At 38.8% G+C, this 14,652-nt stretch overlaps 1 protein-coding gene across 1 annotated transcript; it reads left to right on the forward strand.

The window, feature by feature from the left end:
* On the forward strand, positions 1–10,725 carry RWDD1 (RWD domain containing 1). Its single transcript, XM_015821576.1, has 7 exons — positions 1–195; positions 1,874–1,939; positions 3,746–3,876; positions 5,218–5,361; positions 7,884–8,016; positions 9,062–9,124; positions 10,432–10,725. Exons 1-7 carry the CDS (start codon positions 123–125, stop codon positions 10,542–10,544), a joined length of 723 nt encoding a protein of 240 aa, XP_015677062.1. The 5' UTR covers positions 1–122; the 3' UTR covers positions 10,545–10,725.
* The last annotated feature ends 3,927 nt before the right edge of the window (positions 10,726–14,652 follow it).

Raw genomic sequence — 14,652 nt, forward strand, 5'->3', positions numbered from 1 at the left:
CTCTCTCTTTTCCAGCCCCCTCCCCTTCAGCCCGCGGCTGCCGCGGCGTCTCCTCCGCGGGCTCCCTCTGCTGGCGGAGGCAATTGCGGGTCGGCGCGTTCCATGGCCGGCGGCGGGGGACCATGACCGACTACGGGGAGGAACAGCGCAATGAGTTGGAGGCCTTGGAGGCCATCTATCCGGACTCCTTCACAGGTAGGGCAGCGAGTGGAACAGGGCGCTGGGCGGCGCGTGGGTTCGCAGGGCGACGGTGGCAGCGGCTGCGGCGGCGGCTGCTGCAAGTTTCCAGCATGCGGTGAGGATTCTTTTGCCCCGTTCTTCCTGTTAAGACTTTTTCTTTCGGGACTGGCCCTTCCAGAACTCGATCCCAGCACTGGTCGCGTTGCCACCTAGTGTGTTGCGAGAAGCTCGAGCAGGTTTCACTGGATCGTGAGAATCCAGAAAATTGGATAAAGAACCCAGCTATTTGAACTTCGCTTTGGATTTCCAGCTTTCCGAAAGATATACGAGAGCCCGGGCTCTTCGGCAATTTATTGGGGGTGGGGAGGGTGCAAGAAAAGGCTTAAGCTCTCCAGTAACTTGGCTTAGGGGTGCTTGAACGGTAGGCGGTACAACTCATGCCCTCGGAAGTAGCCTCCTTAAAAAGTCATTCCTGCTTAGGTCCCGATGCCGTCATTCATTCAAACTCGATAGGCTGCACTCTTTGAATGTAATAGCTGCTTATTAAAACGTTTGTGATGTAACCATCCTTTGGAATACTAAAAGCAAGTTTAGAATAAAGTTTACAGTAAAGTCATAACCCAAAGCGCTTTAAAACACGTCCTTGTAAAACGTAATGATCGGGTAGCGTTTTCTACCTGAGTCACGGTAGTGTAGTGGTTAAGGCACTGGCCAGACTTTGATTCAGGTCCATTCAATCACAGAAACTCATTGGATGATTTTAGACCAGTCTCTTTTTCTCAGCCCAGCCTAACTCACAGGATGGTGTTGTGGGGGCTCTGTACACCACCTTGAATTCCCAAAGGAAAAGCAATAGTGTGTGTAAGATTGCTACTGCACCTCGACTCTGTCATCTGGCTAAACATACACATGTCTTTTCACTGGTAGGAGCCTTCACCATTTTAATGGCCTTCTGTGATGTTACTCCAATTTGTCACATTTTGAACTGTGTTACCCAGGACTGGACACAACTCTTTAAATTTGTTTTGACCAGGGTAAAATAGAGCAGAACAATAACTTCTTATTATTTGGACTCTGTGCTCTTGTTAGTGAATCCCAAGATGGCATTTGCCATTTTAACAGCATCATCATTCTGCTGGCTTGTGTTGAGCTTGCAGTTGGCAAGAACATCCACATTCATTTCACCTGGGCTACTGCCAAATCAGCTGCCCCCCCCGCCCCCTCATCCTAGGCTTGTATCATATATTATTTCCTATTCAAATGTAGAACTGTACGTTTTATCTTGTTAATTCCTATCCTGTTCATTTCGGCCCATTACCTGGCTAGACTTTTAAACATCTTTTTCTCCTCTAAAGTATAAGCTACCCCTCCCAGCTCGGTGTCATCTGCAGATTTGATAAAGTGTCTCTTCAGCTCCTTCATTCAGTTCATTGATAAAAATGATGAACAGCACAGGGCCCAGGAGAGAGTCCTATGGCACTCCATTTGACACTTCCCTCTAAGCTAAAATGGAACCATTAGTGCTGCATGTTGTCTGTCATTCAACCAGATTTACATATCTGTTTGTTTAAAGTGGAGAACAGAATTTCAGCAGTTTAGAACTAAAGAAATTTACATGCCAATTTGCAGCGATATTCTTTAAAAAAAAACTATATGAAAAATAATTTTTCTTATCTGTTCTTTTCTTCAACAGTATTATCAGAAAACCCTACAAGTTTCACTATCACTGTGACATCTGAAGCAGGAGAAAATGATGAAAGTAAGTTGAATGCCTCTCAGTGTTTATATGGGTGGGGGAATCTCAGAATAATTTTGTACAAATAATTGAAAGCAAGAGCAGATTATTTCAGTATGAAACAGTGAAAGGCTTGGAAATCTGTGATGCTTATAATGAGAAAAATATTGGATTTTACTGCAGAAAATTCAAGTTGAAATCCTTATTTGGAAATAAACTGCTGGATTGCTTTGGGCAAGTTGTTGTCCTGAAGGTGTTTCAGTGGGGCTTTCCAATAAAATGAAAATGGTGGTCTGACTGAGTTCCATGTTACCTTCATACTTGAGTCAATTGATCAAAAAATCTGGGATTCGTGGTACAAGATATGAGAAATAGTACCTGGATATTTGGTTTGGCACAGCAATCAAACAGGACAGTTAGAGACTTCAATGCAATGGATCAACTGCAGAAAAAACAATTGCAACCAGCCTGCCTTCCACTGAGGATTTGTACACTGCATGAATCAGAAAGAAGGCTGAGAAAATATTTACAGAAAATATCTACAGATGTCACATCCTGGACACAAACTGTTTCAACTCCTCCCCTCAGGACACATTGCATTGCATGCCAAAACAATTAGACACAAAGACAGTTTTTTCCCCCATGCCATCACTCTGCTGAACACCTAATTCCCACAGCACTGTCTTAGGCCTAAAGATATTTACCCATGTAGTAGGCTGTATTGATATTATCCTTCTCATCTTTCCTAATACCTTCTCCTATTGGTATTTATGATTTATCACTTGTTGTATCTTAGGATTAATGATTGTAACTATGATCTCTGATCTATGACCTACCACTTTGTTGTTTGTACACTGAGAGCTTATGCATTGGAAACAAATTCTTTGTGTGTCCAGTCACACTTGTCTAATAAAAATTCTATTCTATGAATATAATGAAGATAATTTCATAATATTTTCAAAGTCTGGATTATAAAGTTCGAATGCATACTTACAAGTAGAAAACAAATCACTTGTTTGAATGCAAGTGAGTTGTTTATAAATTGAAGCTTACACATATACTTGGAGACTAAAGGATATGTTAGATCTTGTCCTTCTAGCATGGAGAGAAAAATGTCCTCCAATACAAAACTCTCCTAATAGATGGCACTAGGGCAGTGGTGGCGAACCTATGGCATGGGTGCCAGAGGCGGCACTCAGAGCCCTCTCTGTGGGCACACGCGCCGTCGCCCCAGTCCAAGGCCTTCATCTGGGTTTTATAAAACCTTTTCGCTTTAGGCCTCCGCCGCCATGTGCAAAAAAAAAAAAAGTTCAATCAGTCAATTTCAACTTCTTGCGGGAAAAAAAAAAGATCTTGCAAAGTTGGAATTGATTGATTGAACTTTTTAGTCCCACCCAGTCTGCTGTTACCACTGCAGTCACGCCCACCCAATGGGCCACACCCAGCCAATGGGCCACACCCATCCGGCACCTGACGATATATAAATAGGTTTTGGGTTGCAGTTTGGGCACTCGGTCTCTGAAAGGTTCGCCAATACTGCACTAGGGAATCAGAGTTGGGAGTAGATTGAGAATCTCTTACTCTTCTGCTTATCCACATCTCTATGAATATTAAAAGTTCAATAAAAGTCATTTTTAAAACCATGAAAGATGATTTAAAAAAAGAAGGTAGAAACTGCTACTTCTTCTCATCTGCTGTCTGCCAGCAGGAATCCCAGCAGTGTTTTGAGTGGATCTTCCCACAAGCAATGATAATATTACTAACTAAGTGGCCAATATTAGTAATTTCAGTTGGACATTTAAATTGCCTTTTTTTTCTGTTGCACCACAGCTGTTCAGACAACCCTCAAATTCACTTATTCAGAAAAGTATCCAGATGAAGTTCCATTGTATGAATTGCTTGCACATGAGAATCTTGAGAATAATGACATTGCAGACCTATTAAAACTACTGCAGGAACAGGTAAGGAATATTCAGAGCAAATTGTTTTTTTCTTGGTTCCAGTAGTTCTTTAGAGGCAGTTCAACTTTTATTCAGTGACTAATAATACATGTGACTTGAAAACTGGAAGATAAACAAGGTTATGTCAAAACTGTCACGATTAGATTTTCCAAGTTAAAGATTCATAGATATTGCAGATAATACAAATGAATGTAAGTACTTCATAATTTATTTTATAAAACTGGGACCCACTGGGTATTAGATGGGAGTGAAGTTAGAACATCTTCTTATAGAACAGGGCTTTTCAACCAGTGGTACGGGTACCACCTGTGATACATTGGCACCTGGCAGGTGGTACGCGACCATCGTAGAAAAGTGGTAGTGGGGGAGGGGAATGACCTGAACCGGTGGCAGCACTGCACAAGCCTGAGCGAGAGATGGCTGGAGCTGCAGGGCTGTCAGGGCTCAGCGGAAGCGCCAGGATCAGTCCCAGGCTCCAGCTGGAGCTCAGCACTGATCCTGGTGCTTCTGCCGAGCCCAGAAGTGTCGATCAGCTGGAGTGTTGCAGCATCTCCAGGATCTTGTGATTTACATTCAGATGCTTGGCAACTGATTCATATTTATGACGGTCACAGTGTCCCAGGGTCATGTGAAGTGACCAAAACCTGCTGCAACCACCCAGCAGACGGGGGGAATAAAAACCAAACATCCCCCACCCCACCCCCACTGCCTATCCTCAACAGAAATGCTCACAACAATGAAAACCTCAGACAGGAGGAAGAGCGCCGCTGGGTGGGCAGGCAGGTGTCTTGCTTGGCTGTGCCTTGGGGGGGGCACTTTATCAGTGCCATTGTAACTTCGAACAGTTACTAAGCGAACTGTTGTAAGTCGAGGACTACCTGTACTTTATCACTTTTTTCCTTTGGGGGGGGGTCATCAAGTTTTTGACACCTTGCTAGGTGACTGGTGGTACTTGGATGTTGCCATATCCTAAAAGTGGTACAATGGGTGAAAAGGTTGAAAAACCCTGTTATAGAAGATCCAAGTGTTTATGTCATTTCATAATAACTATCAACTTTCGATGTTCACAAACTTTGAAATGCATTGTAGGGTTGAAAAAAAACCTCAGTGGCAACCCAACACATTTTTAAAAATCCCTTTTACAAAATCACTTGCTGCTGTGAGAAGCATATAAACGAAAACTGAAAAGTTTTGTTGGTGACAGGGTTTATTATATGTTTGTACCTACTTTGAATTGTGTTTTAAAGTCATTCCTACCACACATTTTTGTGTAACAGAAATTATGATTTTAACTCCAGCTAAGCTCTTTGCAAGTAAAGCTATTTTCCCTTTGTATTTCAGGCAGAAGAGAATCTAGGTATGGTAATGATCTTCACGCTGGTGTCAGCTGTGCAAGAAAGACTGAATGAAATAGTGGATCTAATAAAAACAAGAAGAGACGCAGAAAAGAAACAGAAGGAAAAAGAGGCAGAGGAGGCAGAAAAGGTGATAATAATTCATGAACACATTGTTATAAGAAAGAAAAAGTAGCATTTGCAGTATTTGAATCTATACCCTGATTTTTTATAGTGTTTCCATTCTGTGATACAGGGATCACTGGAGAACAAAAGGGTGATATTGGTGGATGGATAGATGTATGGACAGATGGATAGAGATGGTAGATAGATGGATGGATGGACGGACGGTCAGACACAGACAGACAGACAGACAGACAGACAGACAGACAGACAGACAGACAGACAGACAGACAGACAGACAGACAGACAGACAGACAGATAGATAGATAGATGATGGATGGTAGGCTTCTCATCCAAAGTCATGTAAGATTATAAAATACAAGCCCACGGATTTTTATTGTTGCATACTAAGAATCCAGAAGCTTAAAGCTCACTTGTCTGTTCTTTTTATGGACCAATATTCTGCTTAATAAAAATATATATTTGTATACATGTATGTATATATGTGCATGTATAAATACATGTGTGTATACTGTCTGAATACACACACATGCACACACACACACGGTTTTTTTATTCTTTGCAGAAAGCAGGTGGGAAACAGGAAGGGATTCAGTATGGCTACAAATGTTGTTGAAGTAGATAAACTAAATCACTTGAACTCAAGCTGGGTAACATGATGGTGGTAGAGAAAAGTTTGGATGTTCTTTCAGCCTCACCAAGAATCCTATGATTAGGTTGGTCCACTTTTAGGATACTTGCCATCTGGATAAATTTAGTATTTGCTAAAGTGTAGTGGTTAAAGGCAGCAAGCTACAATCCCGGAGATCATAGGTTCTAGTCCTGCCTTAGGGATGAAACCATCTGGGTGACCTTAGCCAGTCACTTTCTCTCAGCCTTAAGAGGAAGCCAATGGAAAACCACTCGCAGAAAACCTTGCCAAAAAAAAAAGCCCCTACAAGAACTGGTCTAAACAATCCCCACGAGTCAAAACAGATTCAAAGGTGCACATGCACGCACATACATAAAATGAAAGGAAAATAGCCCTATTCAATCAATTAGTTTACCCTTAGCAGAGGATAGGAAAAAAAATATTCTGTTGATTTATGGTTGCTGAATGACAGTCTTTTGGCTTTCTCATCTCTTTTAAGTTGGTTTATTAATATAGTATGACAAATAAGACCCAATATAATCCCATCGTCTGCATGTGAAATCTTGGATCAGGTTAGTTAGATAAACTATCTATGGAACCACCAATATGTATGTATGTGTATCTAATGACTAAGGACATATTTGCATAGGATAATGTAATTACATACAGATAATTCTCAATTTAGGATTGTTATTGAACCTGGAATTATGGTTGGAAGTTGTGCTGATTGTTGCAAATAACCAGGGTTATTAAGCAAATTCCCAGTTGTTAAACAAACACCAACTAGTTAAGTGAACCCATTGTTTGCAATGACCATTTTTTTTTGCCAGAAATTGAAAGTAAACATCAGTTTCCAGCAAAAAACAAAAACAAAACACCATTGTAAATTGCTGTTATATGACCACTGCAAACAGCCATAAATGCAGACCAGTTGCCAAATGCCCAAAATGTGATCACATGACTATAGGGTATGTGTGTGTGTGTTTGTGTGTGTGTATGTGTTGGAACTTTGATTCTGAGTTTGGCATTGCACAACAAAACAACTAGACACAATGCCATCACTCTGCTAAACAACTAATTCCCACAACATTGTCAAACAACCTAATAGGGCTGTATTACTATTATCCTTCTCATCCTTCCTATTACCTATTTCTCATCTTCTTAAGATTACAACTTTGTTACTTGTATCTTGCGATTTATATTGTTTTTTAGTATCTTAGTATGATTTATGTTGATTGCTTATTTAGTATCCTATGACCATTACCAAGTGTGATGTCTTATGATTTATGATGAAAGTATTTTTATGATGATTATGATCATGATTTATCACTTGTTGATTGTATGTATACTGAGAGCTTATGTGTGACAAATTCCTTGTGTGTCCCATCACACTTGGCCAATAAAGAATTCTAATTCTAATTCTAAATACCTTTTTCGGGGTCCGTTGTAACTTCGAACTGTGGCTAAGTGACCAGTTGTAAGTCAAGGACTACCTGTAATGTCCTATTTTTAGGAAGAGGACTACAGTTACTTTCGGCCTTGGATTTTCCTTGGTTGTGTTTGTTTGCTCCTTTGTTGTGCTATTTATTTTATTTTGAAATATATAGCCATGATGATGATATGATGATGATGACAACAACAACAATAATAATGGCTTTAAATCTTTGTGTGCCACTTTCCACTTCCCATTAAAGAATCTCAAAGTATTTGTTATCAGTACTGTCAACAGAACTGTTTCACAATGGTTCTGGCTGGGATTATAGTTGCCTCTGTGCCTACTTGATTATGTGAGAATAGGTTTGGTATATCAAACCTGGAAAGCCGGTGACATTATTAATCTGCTATTATCCTTTGTTACATTTTTTGTAACGTTATCTTATTTTTCTCCATCTGTGTAGCAATGTTTTCATGGCACCCCTGTCACTATTGAAAACTTTCTACGCTGGAAGGCAACATTTGATTTGGAGCTTTTAGAAATCAAAAGAAAAAAGATGAAAGAAGAAGAACAGTGTGGCAAAAATAAATTAACAGGTGGGATATAATAGTCTGTCTTATATAAGCCATCTGCCTGGTGTTAGATTGCTGGGGGATTTTATTTTTTCATTTGATATATTAAATCCACACAAGCTGTATCAAATTGGTTAGTCATGCAACACTGGGTGGTGAAAAATATCAGTGTTCAAGAAAGCAGTCCACATTATCCACAGAAATACAGAAGTTAAACAATTGACACTGATAAATGTTTTTACTGGAGATGCTAAGAAATACAATGATACCTCAGTACTCATCATTAATTGATTCTGGGAGCAAGATGAGTTATCAAAAACAATGAGTACCAAACAATTTTTTCCTGTAAGGAATAATGTAGTGAGTCACAAGGCAGCTGACCTCCATAAGTTCTAGCTTGTGTGTTGAGTATCAAACAAGTACTGGGCAAAATTTCCATGTCAAAATGTGTTGAGTACCAAATTCTATTCGTTTCAAAGTAGTTGAGTAACAAGGACAAAACTGCATCCTTGAGTTGTTCAAGTTGCTAATATCACATACCCTAGTTCTGTAAGAGATAACGGTTATTAAATTCAGTAGGGGCCTTCTCTTCTATAGGTGCAATGTATTTTCCAAATTATAACTTTTAAGTAAGCTAGGATTTTTGTCTTAGATTACAGTTGTATTAAATACAGAAAGAAAACCTAATTTTCTCTAATATAGTATGCAGGAAGACATATTAGGGATAAGGGAGCAGAGAAGGCTTGTGCACATCATGGTTGTTATTTGCATAAACAAATCTAGACCAGGCCCAGATTGTAACTAAGGGTGAGGCCTTAGGTATAATGTGTTGTGTTTGTTTAAAGATAATTCAATTTAATCATGGCTCCCCATATTATCTGACAGTGGAAATTATCTAGTCATCACTCTTCAGACCTCAAAGTCAAAAAGTACTGTAGTTCTTGGTATTCGAGTTGCATTTTCATTCTTCTACTCCATCATAAGATTATCTTCAGAGTTGTAATCTAAAGTATAAATATGTTCATTATACCACTATCCAAATCAACCTAATTCTTTTATTTCTTAATAGGAAAGCAACTGTTTGAGACAGATCATAACCTTGATACGTCTGATATTCAGTTTTTAGAAGATGGTAACTTTCTATTATTTCTACTTTAATTGCTATAGAATATGATTTTAATGGTAAAGGCTATTTACTGCTAAATATTCTGGCATTTACCACTAAATCTACTGGTATTTTCATATCAATTGGCTAAATTTTGCCTTCGATGCTAATAAAAAGGGATAAGCTACTGATATGCTTTTGGTAATAAACAGTTACTTCTGATTCAGTGGTCATGTGAAATCTGGGAGATATCCCTTTAAACAAAATATATTCTTCCATCTGTATCTGCCCTCTTAATGTGATGATGAGCCCCTAGCAGAAAGGAAAAAGCTAACTGAGCAAGCATGTCTGCTTATGTGGATATAAAATGCTAAATATCAGGTGAAATCAAATAACTTTGGATGTGGCTTAAACTGAGGATAGATCTGAAAAACACCAGTTTTAATACCTGAAATATTCTTTATAGGATTCCATTTCACATGCACTTTTTCTTAAAAAAATGTTTTGCAAATAACTTGCAAAAATCTGGCCAAGAAAACTGCAAGGACTAGTCCAAGCAGCTGTAGGAAGTCAAGACTGACTCGAAACCATACACACAGAAAAAGCTTTGGCATTGTACCATCATTGCTTACATGCCTAGTTGCATGTATTTTTCCTCCAACATAAACGTCAAGCTTGATAATATCAGGGGCAAAATCATGGAAGACAGAAGGTGTCACTATTGCTCCACAGTTATCTTTTTCTTCCTTGTTCAGAGATGTATATCATTGATCCTGTGTGATTAACTCAGACTCAAACTATACAATGGCAACATATCCAGTCCTTTTCCCAAGATGCTTGTTTAACTGCAGGAGACTTCTCAGAGGATCTATAACATAAGCAGTTGAAAAAGCAATTTGAAGAAGACAGTGGAATTTTTCTCTTCCTCTACTGTTCAAGTACTTTTGGCTTCCAGAAAATTGTACTCCTTTTTGGAAAAAAATAATAACCTTAATTTTTATGTTACTAATTCAAAATGATGAAATGGCAAGTATCGAGATATCTCCTTAACCTCATGAGCTATGCTATATGGGCCCTGTACAGTATTCCTTCAGAATTTATTACATGTCACATAAAAGAACACAATTTAAGCTCAATCCCATTTGCTTGAGTTGATTGTGTAGGTACAGACCGTCCACTGTCTGGTTTCTGTCTTCTTTAGAAAGTATAGGCCCCTTTGCGTGCTGGGTCAGGTTTTTTTAGTTAAGACTGCTAAGTGGTCATTACAAGCACCCAGTTTGGAATTCAACTCTTTTCTCTCTGTCATCTTTATTTTCCTCCCCCCCCCCCCCCAGGTGGAAACAGTGTGGAAGTAGATGAATCGTTGTTCCAGGAAATGGATGATTTGGAATTGGAGGATGATGAGGACGATCCGGACTACAACCCTGTTCATCTAGATAGTGACTAGATCTGAAATCGCTCCACTAGCTACTTTGATCGTAGGTTTGGTTGGATACTTGTACCCAGAAAGATGCACATGTGATTTGGATATCTTTTTCTTCAAAGAAGAGGGTGGAAGTATTTTAAGACCAAGTGACTTCTTTTCTGGTGGCTTTCAGCCCAGGTAATAAACAGACTTTAACATTTGAGATTTGTGTCTCTTTGTGTATTCCTGAAGAAAATAGCCTTTCTGGAAAAAACAGAAAGTTCTCTTCTCAAATTAATTGCATTGTTGTACTAAGGGCTTGGATTACAATAGTTGTTTTGTAGGAGGAGAGTTCTGAAGGGAAATTGGCTTTCTTCTGTTTTGTTTGGAACATACCGTTCTTCACATCACCTTGAAGATTACAGAATTATGATAAGATGCTTATTTTAGAAGAAGGAAGAGACCTATAGCTTCCCAAAAGAATGATTGACGGAATCAGAGATCAGTCATTGCAGGGTGCAGAAATGATCTTACTGCCTTCACATGTTTATTGCTCTTATACAGTTTTTCCAAGCAGCATAAAGTAACATAGCAACAGCATAGCAACGGCATTTTTATTGGTAGATTCTCCTTGTCAATCCTTAAGAATATCTCAGCCAGGGGCACCAACCAGGGGCAGTTTTCTGCTACATCCTGTTGGTGTGAAATCATGTACCAGCCTGGGGTATTTCCCTACATCACCATGGCGATATGAACGGGGTGAGATCATGCATTTGAACCGAGGCAGTTTGCTGCACACAAACTTTACATGACCTCAATCCCTACAAATGATAGTTTTTGTCTAATGCTGTAATCTTAAAGTTTAACAAGATGTCTGTGTTGATGCCACTAAACCCAGTTTTCTCCTGAAGCATATCTCTCAAACCTGCCAGGTTTATTGTAAAAAATGTAAAAAAAGTGAACTATAAAGTAGACTATATACTTCTAGGAACTGGAAGTAGCCTCTTATCTTTGGAAATGTTTTGGATTATATTTCATCTTCCCAATGTTTCGGTAACCAAATTCTATTATGTCCTATAATTGAAACATTAAAGTTCATCTCTGTCCTTACAATCAGAGGTTCAAAAAAAATCAGCTGTCAGTGTGCTATATAAAAATTAATTTTGGGTGTTTTGTATGGCTGATGGGTAAAACCTCTAAAAACCTTTATCTACAATAGATTAACCCATTGTCACTGAAAAAATGTTTTGAGGTCTCCTGTCTCACTTGCTAAAATGGAATTCATGGGAAGCATTCTTAGAATTGCCACGTCCCAGTTTTGTCTTTTCGTTCCTTTTTCCAAATTTATGAGCAATATGTGTTGATAGGAAATTAAAATATGGATTTGAAAAACAAGTGTTGCTGATGTAGTTTCAGAATTACTCCTTCTCAGAATATCCATAAATCTTTTTTTAAATTAGCTTCTTAAGTGTGTCACAATAAGCCATCTACTGTGATATAATTAAGCTCAGGGCACCCACATGAGAAGTAAAAAGATCAATATGGCGCCAACAATTTGGCAGTCAAAGCTCCCCCCCATGACACACCTAAAAAGGGTGGGGCTTCAAACTATCACTATGTTTGAGGGGAGGGTGGAGATGTCAGGTGAGAGAAGCAAGAAATTTGGGCTAAGGTAGCAGATTGTAGTAAGCTCAATGTTTTGGCATCAGTTAAGGACAGGAGTTTGCCAGTTCTATTTAATGTGATGACATTCACAAATAAAAGAGCCTTAATAACATAAAACCAGGACACCCATAACTTTTGGGTGGATTTTTATAATATCTTTATGAAGTTTCAACATCATATATTAAAATAGAAACCAACCTAAAAGAGAAAAGGAATGACAAAACACATTAAAGGTGCCCTAAAGGGGAAAAAATAAATTTAACAAATATAACAAAAGTGATCTCCGACTTTCTTTAGTTCAGCGATAGTAACAATACAACTTGACTCTAAGTTTAAGAAATAACACCAATCTATAAACTCCCTTAAAACACTAGTAGTCAACTTACTATAAGCTAGTATTCAGAAAATGTTCTCTTAATTTCCTTTAAAAGATAGAAGTTATCAAATGAAAATAATCTTATATTTGAAAAGCTACAATCTTTCTCTAGTCAAATTGAAATGAATCTTCAAAACCCCAACGTCAAGCAATGATTCTTCTCTTTACTCTGTAAGAAGCCTATCAATGGTTGGCACCCTTAAATTCTTTTGAATGGGAGGAGGGAGCACTGGGCCGGATGGCAAAAGAGGCTTTCAAAAATTACATTCAGTGTCTTGGTGAGAGGAACCTCAAGCAACTGCCAAAAATCATCTGCAACCTTTCCAGGTGGCTTTTCTTGAGCAGAGTCGATGGGGGAAGCTAGCTCCACTTAGCAACCGCAGCAAAAAAGGTGGTAAAATTGGAGAGGTAATTCATTTAACAACCACTTCGTTTAGCGATGGAAGTTCCATCCCAATTGTGGTTGTAAGTTGAGAACTACCTGTAGCCATAATTATGTCTCTCCTTTCAATTGTAATGACAGGAGCAACCAATCCCTGCTAAGATTTCCTTTTTCATGCACAGGTTCCGTGAAATCTTTTCTCTTGCTCCATTCTGAAGTTTACATTTTCCCAGTGAACATTGTTAAGCTTAACTTTGGCCCCTCAGTCTACATCTGAGTGGAAGGAGAGAGTGATACCCATGTCTCAGTGCTATACCTTTATTGGGCCAACTAATAATGGAATAGTCCAAAACGTAATCAGCCATATAGCTCAGGATTAAGATATCAGCACTGTGCAGGAATTGTTCTAAATAAGTGCTTTGCCATTTTCTTCAAGCAAGTACAACTGAAGCCTCCTTACTGTGCTTTATTTTATTTTATTTCCAGCAAGCTGAAAATGGATTCATGATGAATATCACAGCAAAATTTGAAGGGGTTTTTGCTACTCCTTAAAAATATTTCACTCAATGCGACCATCAGGGTGCATTTCTTAATTCCCAAGTAGTATTTGTTACAGGGAGCAGTGAGAAAAGAACATTTCTTTTAGAAATAACATTTTAGAAAAGACTGGGACAGCAAGAGACGAAGTGTGCATGTTCACATCATCACTACAGGTAGTCCTTGTTTAGCAACTGCAATTGGGACCCACAACTTGGGGGTTAAGAGAAGCAGTTGTTAAGTGAAGCATCACAATGTAACGATCTTACTTCAGTTTTCCTTCGCTTTACAAACCTAAAAAGGACATAAATGTGAGGATTGGTTGCAAAGTTACTTTTTCAGCACTATTGTAACTGTCTACGGTCACTAGACAAGGCAGTTGCTAACGAAGGCCTACCTATAGTACATAAGTGCCCATTTTCTATTAATGGGATTATCTCCAGATAAGAAGTTACTTGGTGTCCACTTTGAACAGAGCTGTTTTTTCATAACTGAATGGGGAGATGACTTTCAGGGAATTCAGCAGCAGCATGATGATTATATTTGTAATCTTTTCAGCAGGCATTTTTCCCCAGATTCAGCCTTTACTGGGTAATTGCTCTTAGCAATGGAATTTTTCTGTGAGTCCAACCATCTTCCATTTGCCTGACCTTCTGTTTCTCCATTAACTTTGTTCCCAAGATACTTATACCAAAATTTTGAAACCATGAAATTATCACTAAGCACAATAACAGCATGTTCTGGCAATCTCTTTCTTCTTCTGCATCCCTTCATCTTATTTTTTTCACTTTCCAGTTTTAACATTTACCTTTAACATGGGTTTGGGGCTCCTTGGTTCTTGGAGAATTACCATTATTGGTCATGGATGGGGTTGCACTGCATCAGAAATATTCAGTGCGTGATCTGGGCCTAAAGTCGCCCCAAAGAGGTGACGAAGAAGGAAGGGTGTCTCGTTGATCACGGAGAGACGGCGGTCTTTCCGTTCAAAGTTCTCTTTTGCCATTGCTGTTTATTTATACACTAGAAATTCTTACTAGAGCGGTAAGGCAAGAAGGACAGATCAGAGGACTTAAAATTAAGAAAGAAACATATAAACTTCAGGCTTACGCAGACGATCTAGTTTTTATTTTAGAAGACCCTGAATATTCTGGGCAGAAATTATTTGAAATTCTAGAAATTTATGGAGATTA

Source organism: Protobothrops mucrosquamatus, unplaced genomic scaffold (genome assembly GCF_001527695.2).
Source record: "Protobothrops mucrosquamatus isolate PMUCROS unplaced genomic scaffold, P.Mucros_1.0 scaffold1353, whole genome shotgun sequence".
NCBI classification, from domain to species: Eukaryota; Metazoa; Chordata; class Lepidosauria; order Squamata; family Viperidae; genus Protobothrops; species Protobothrops mucrosquamatus.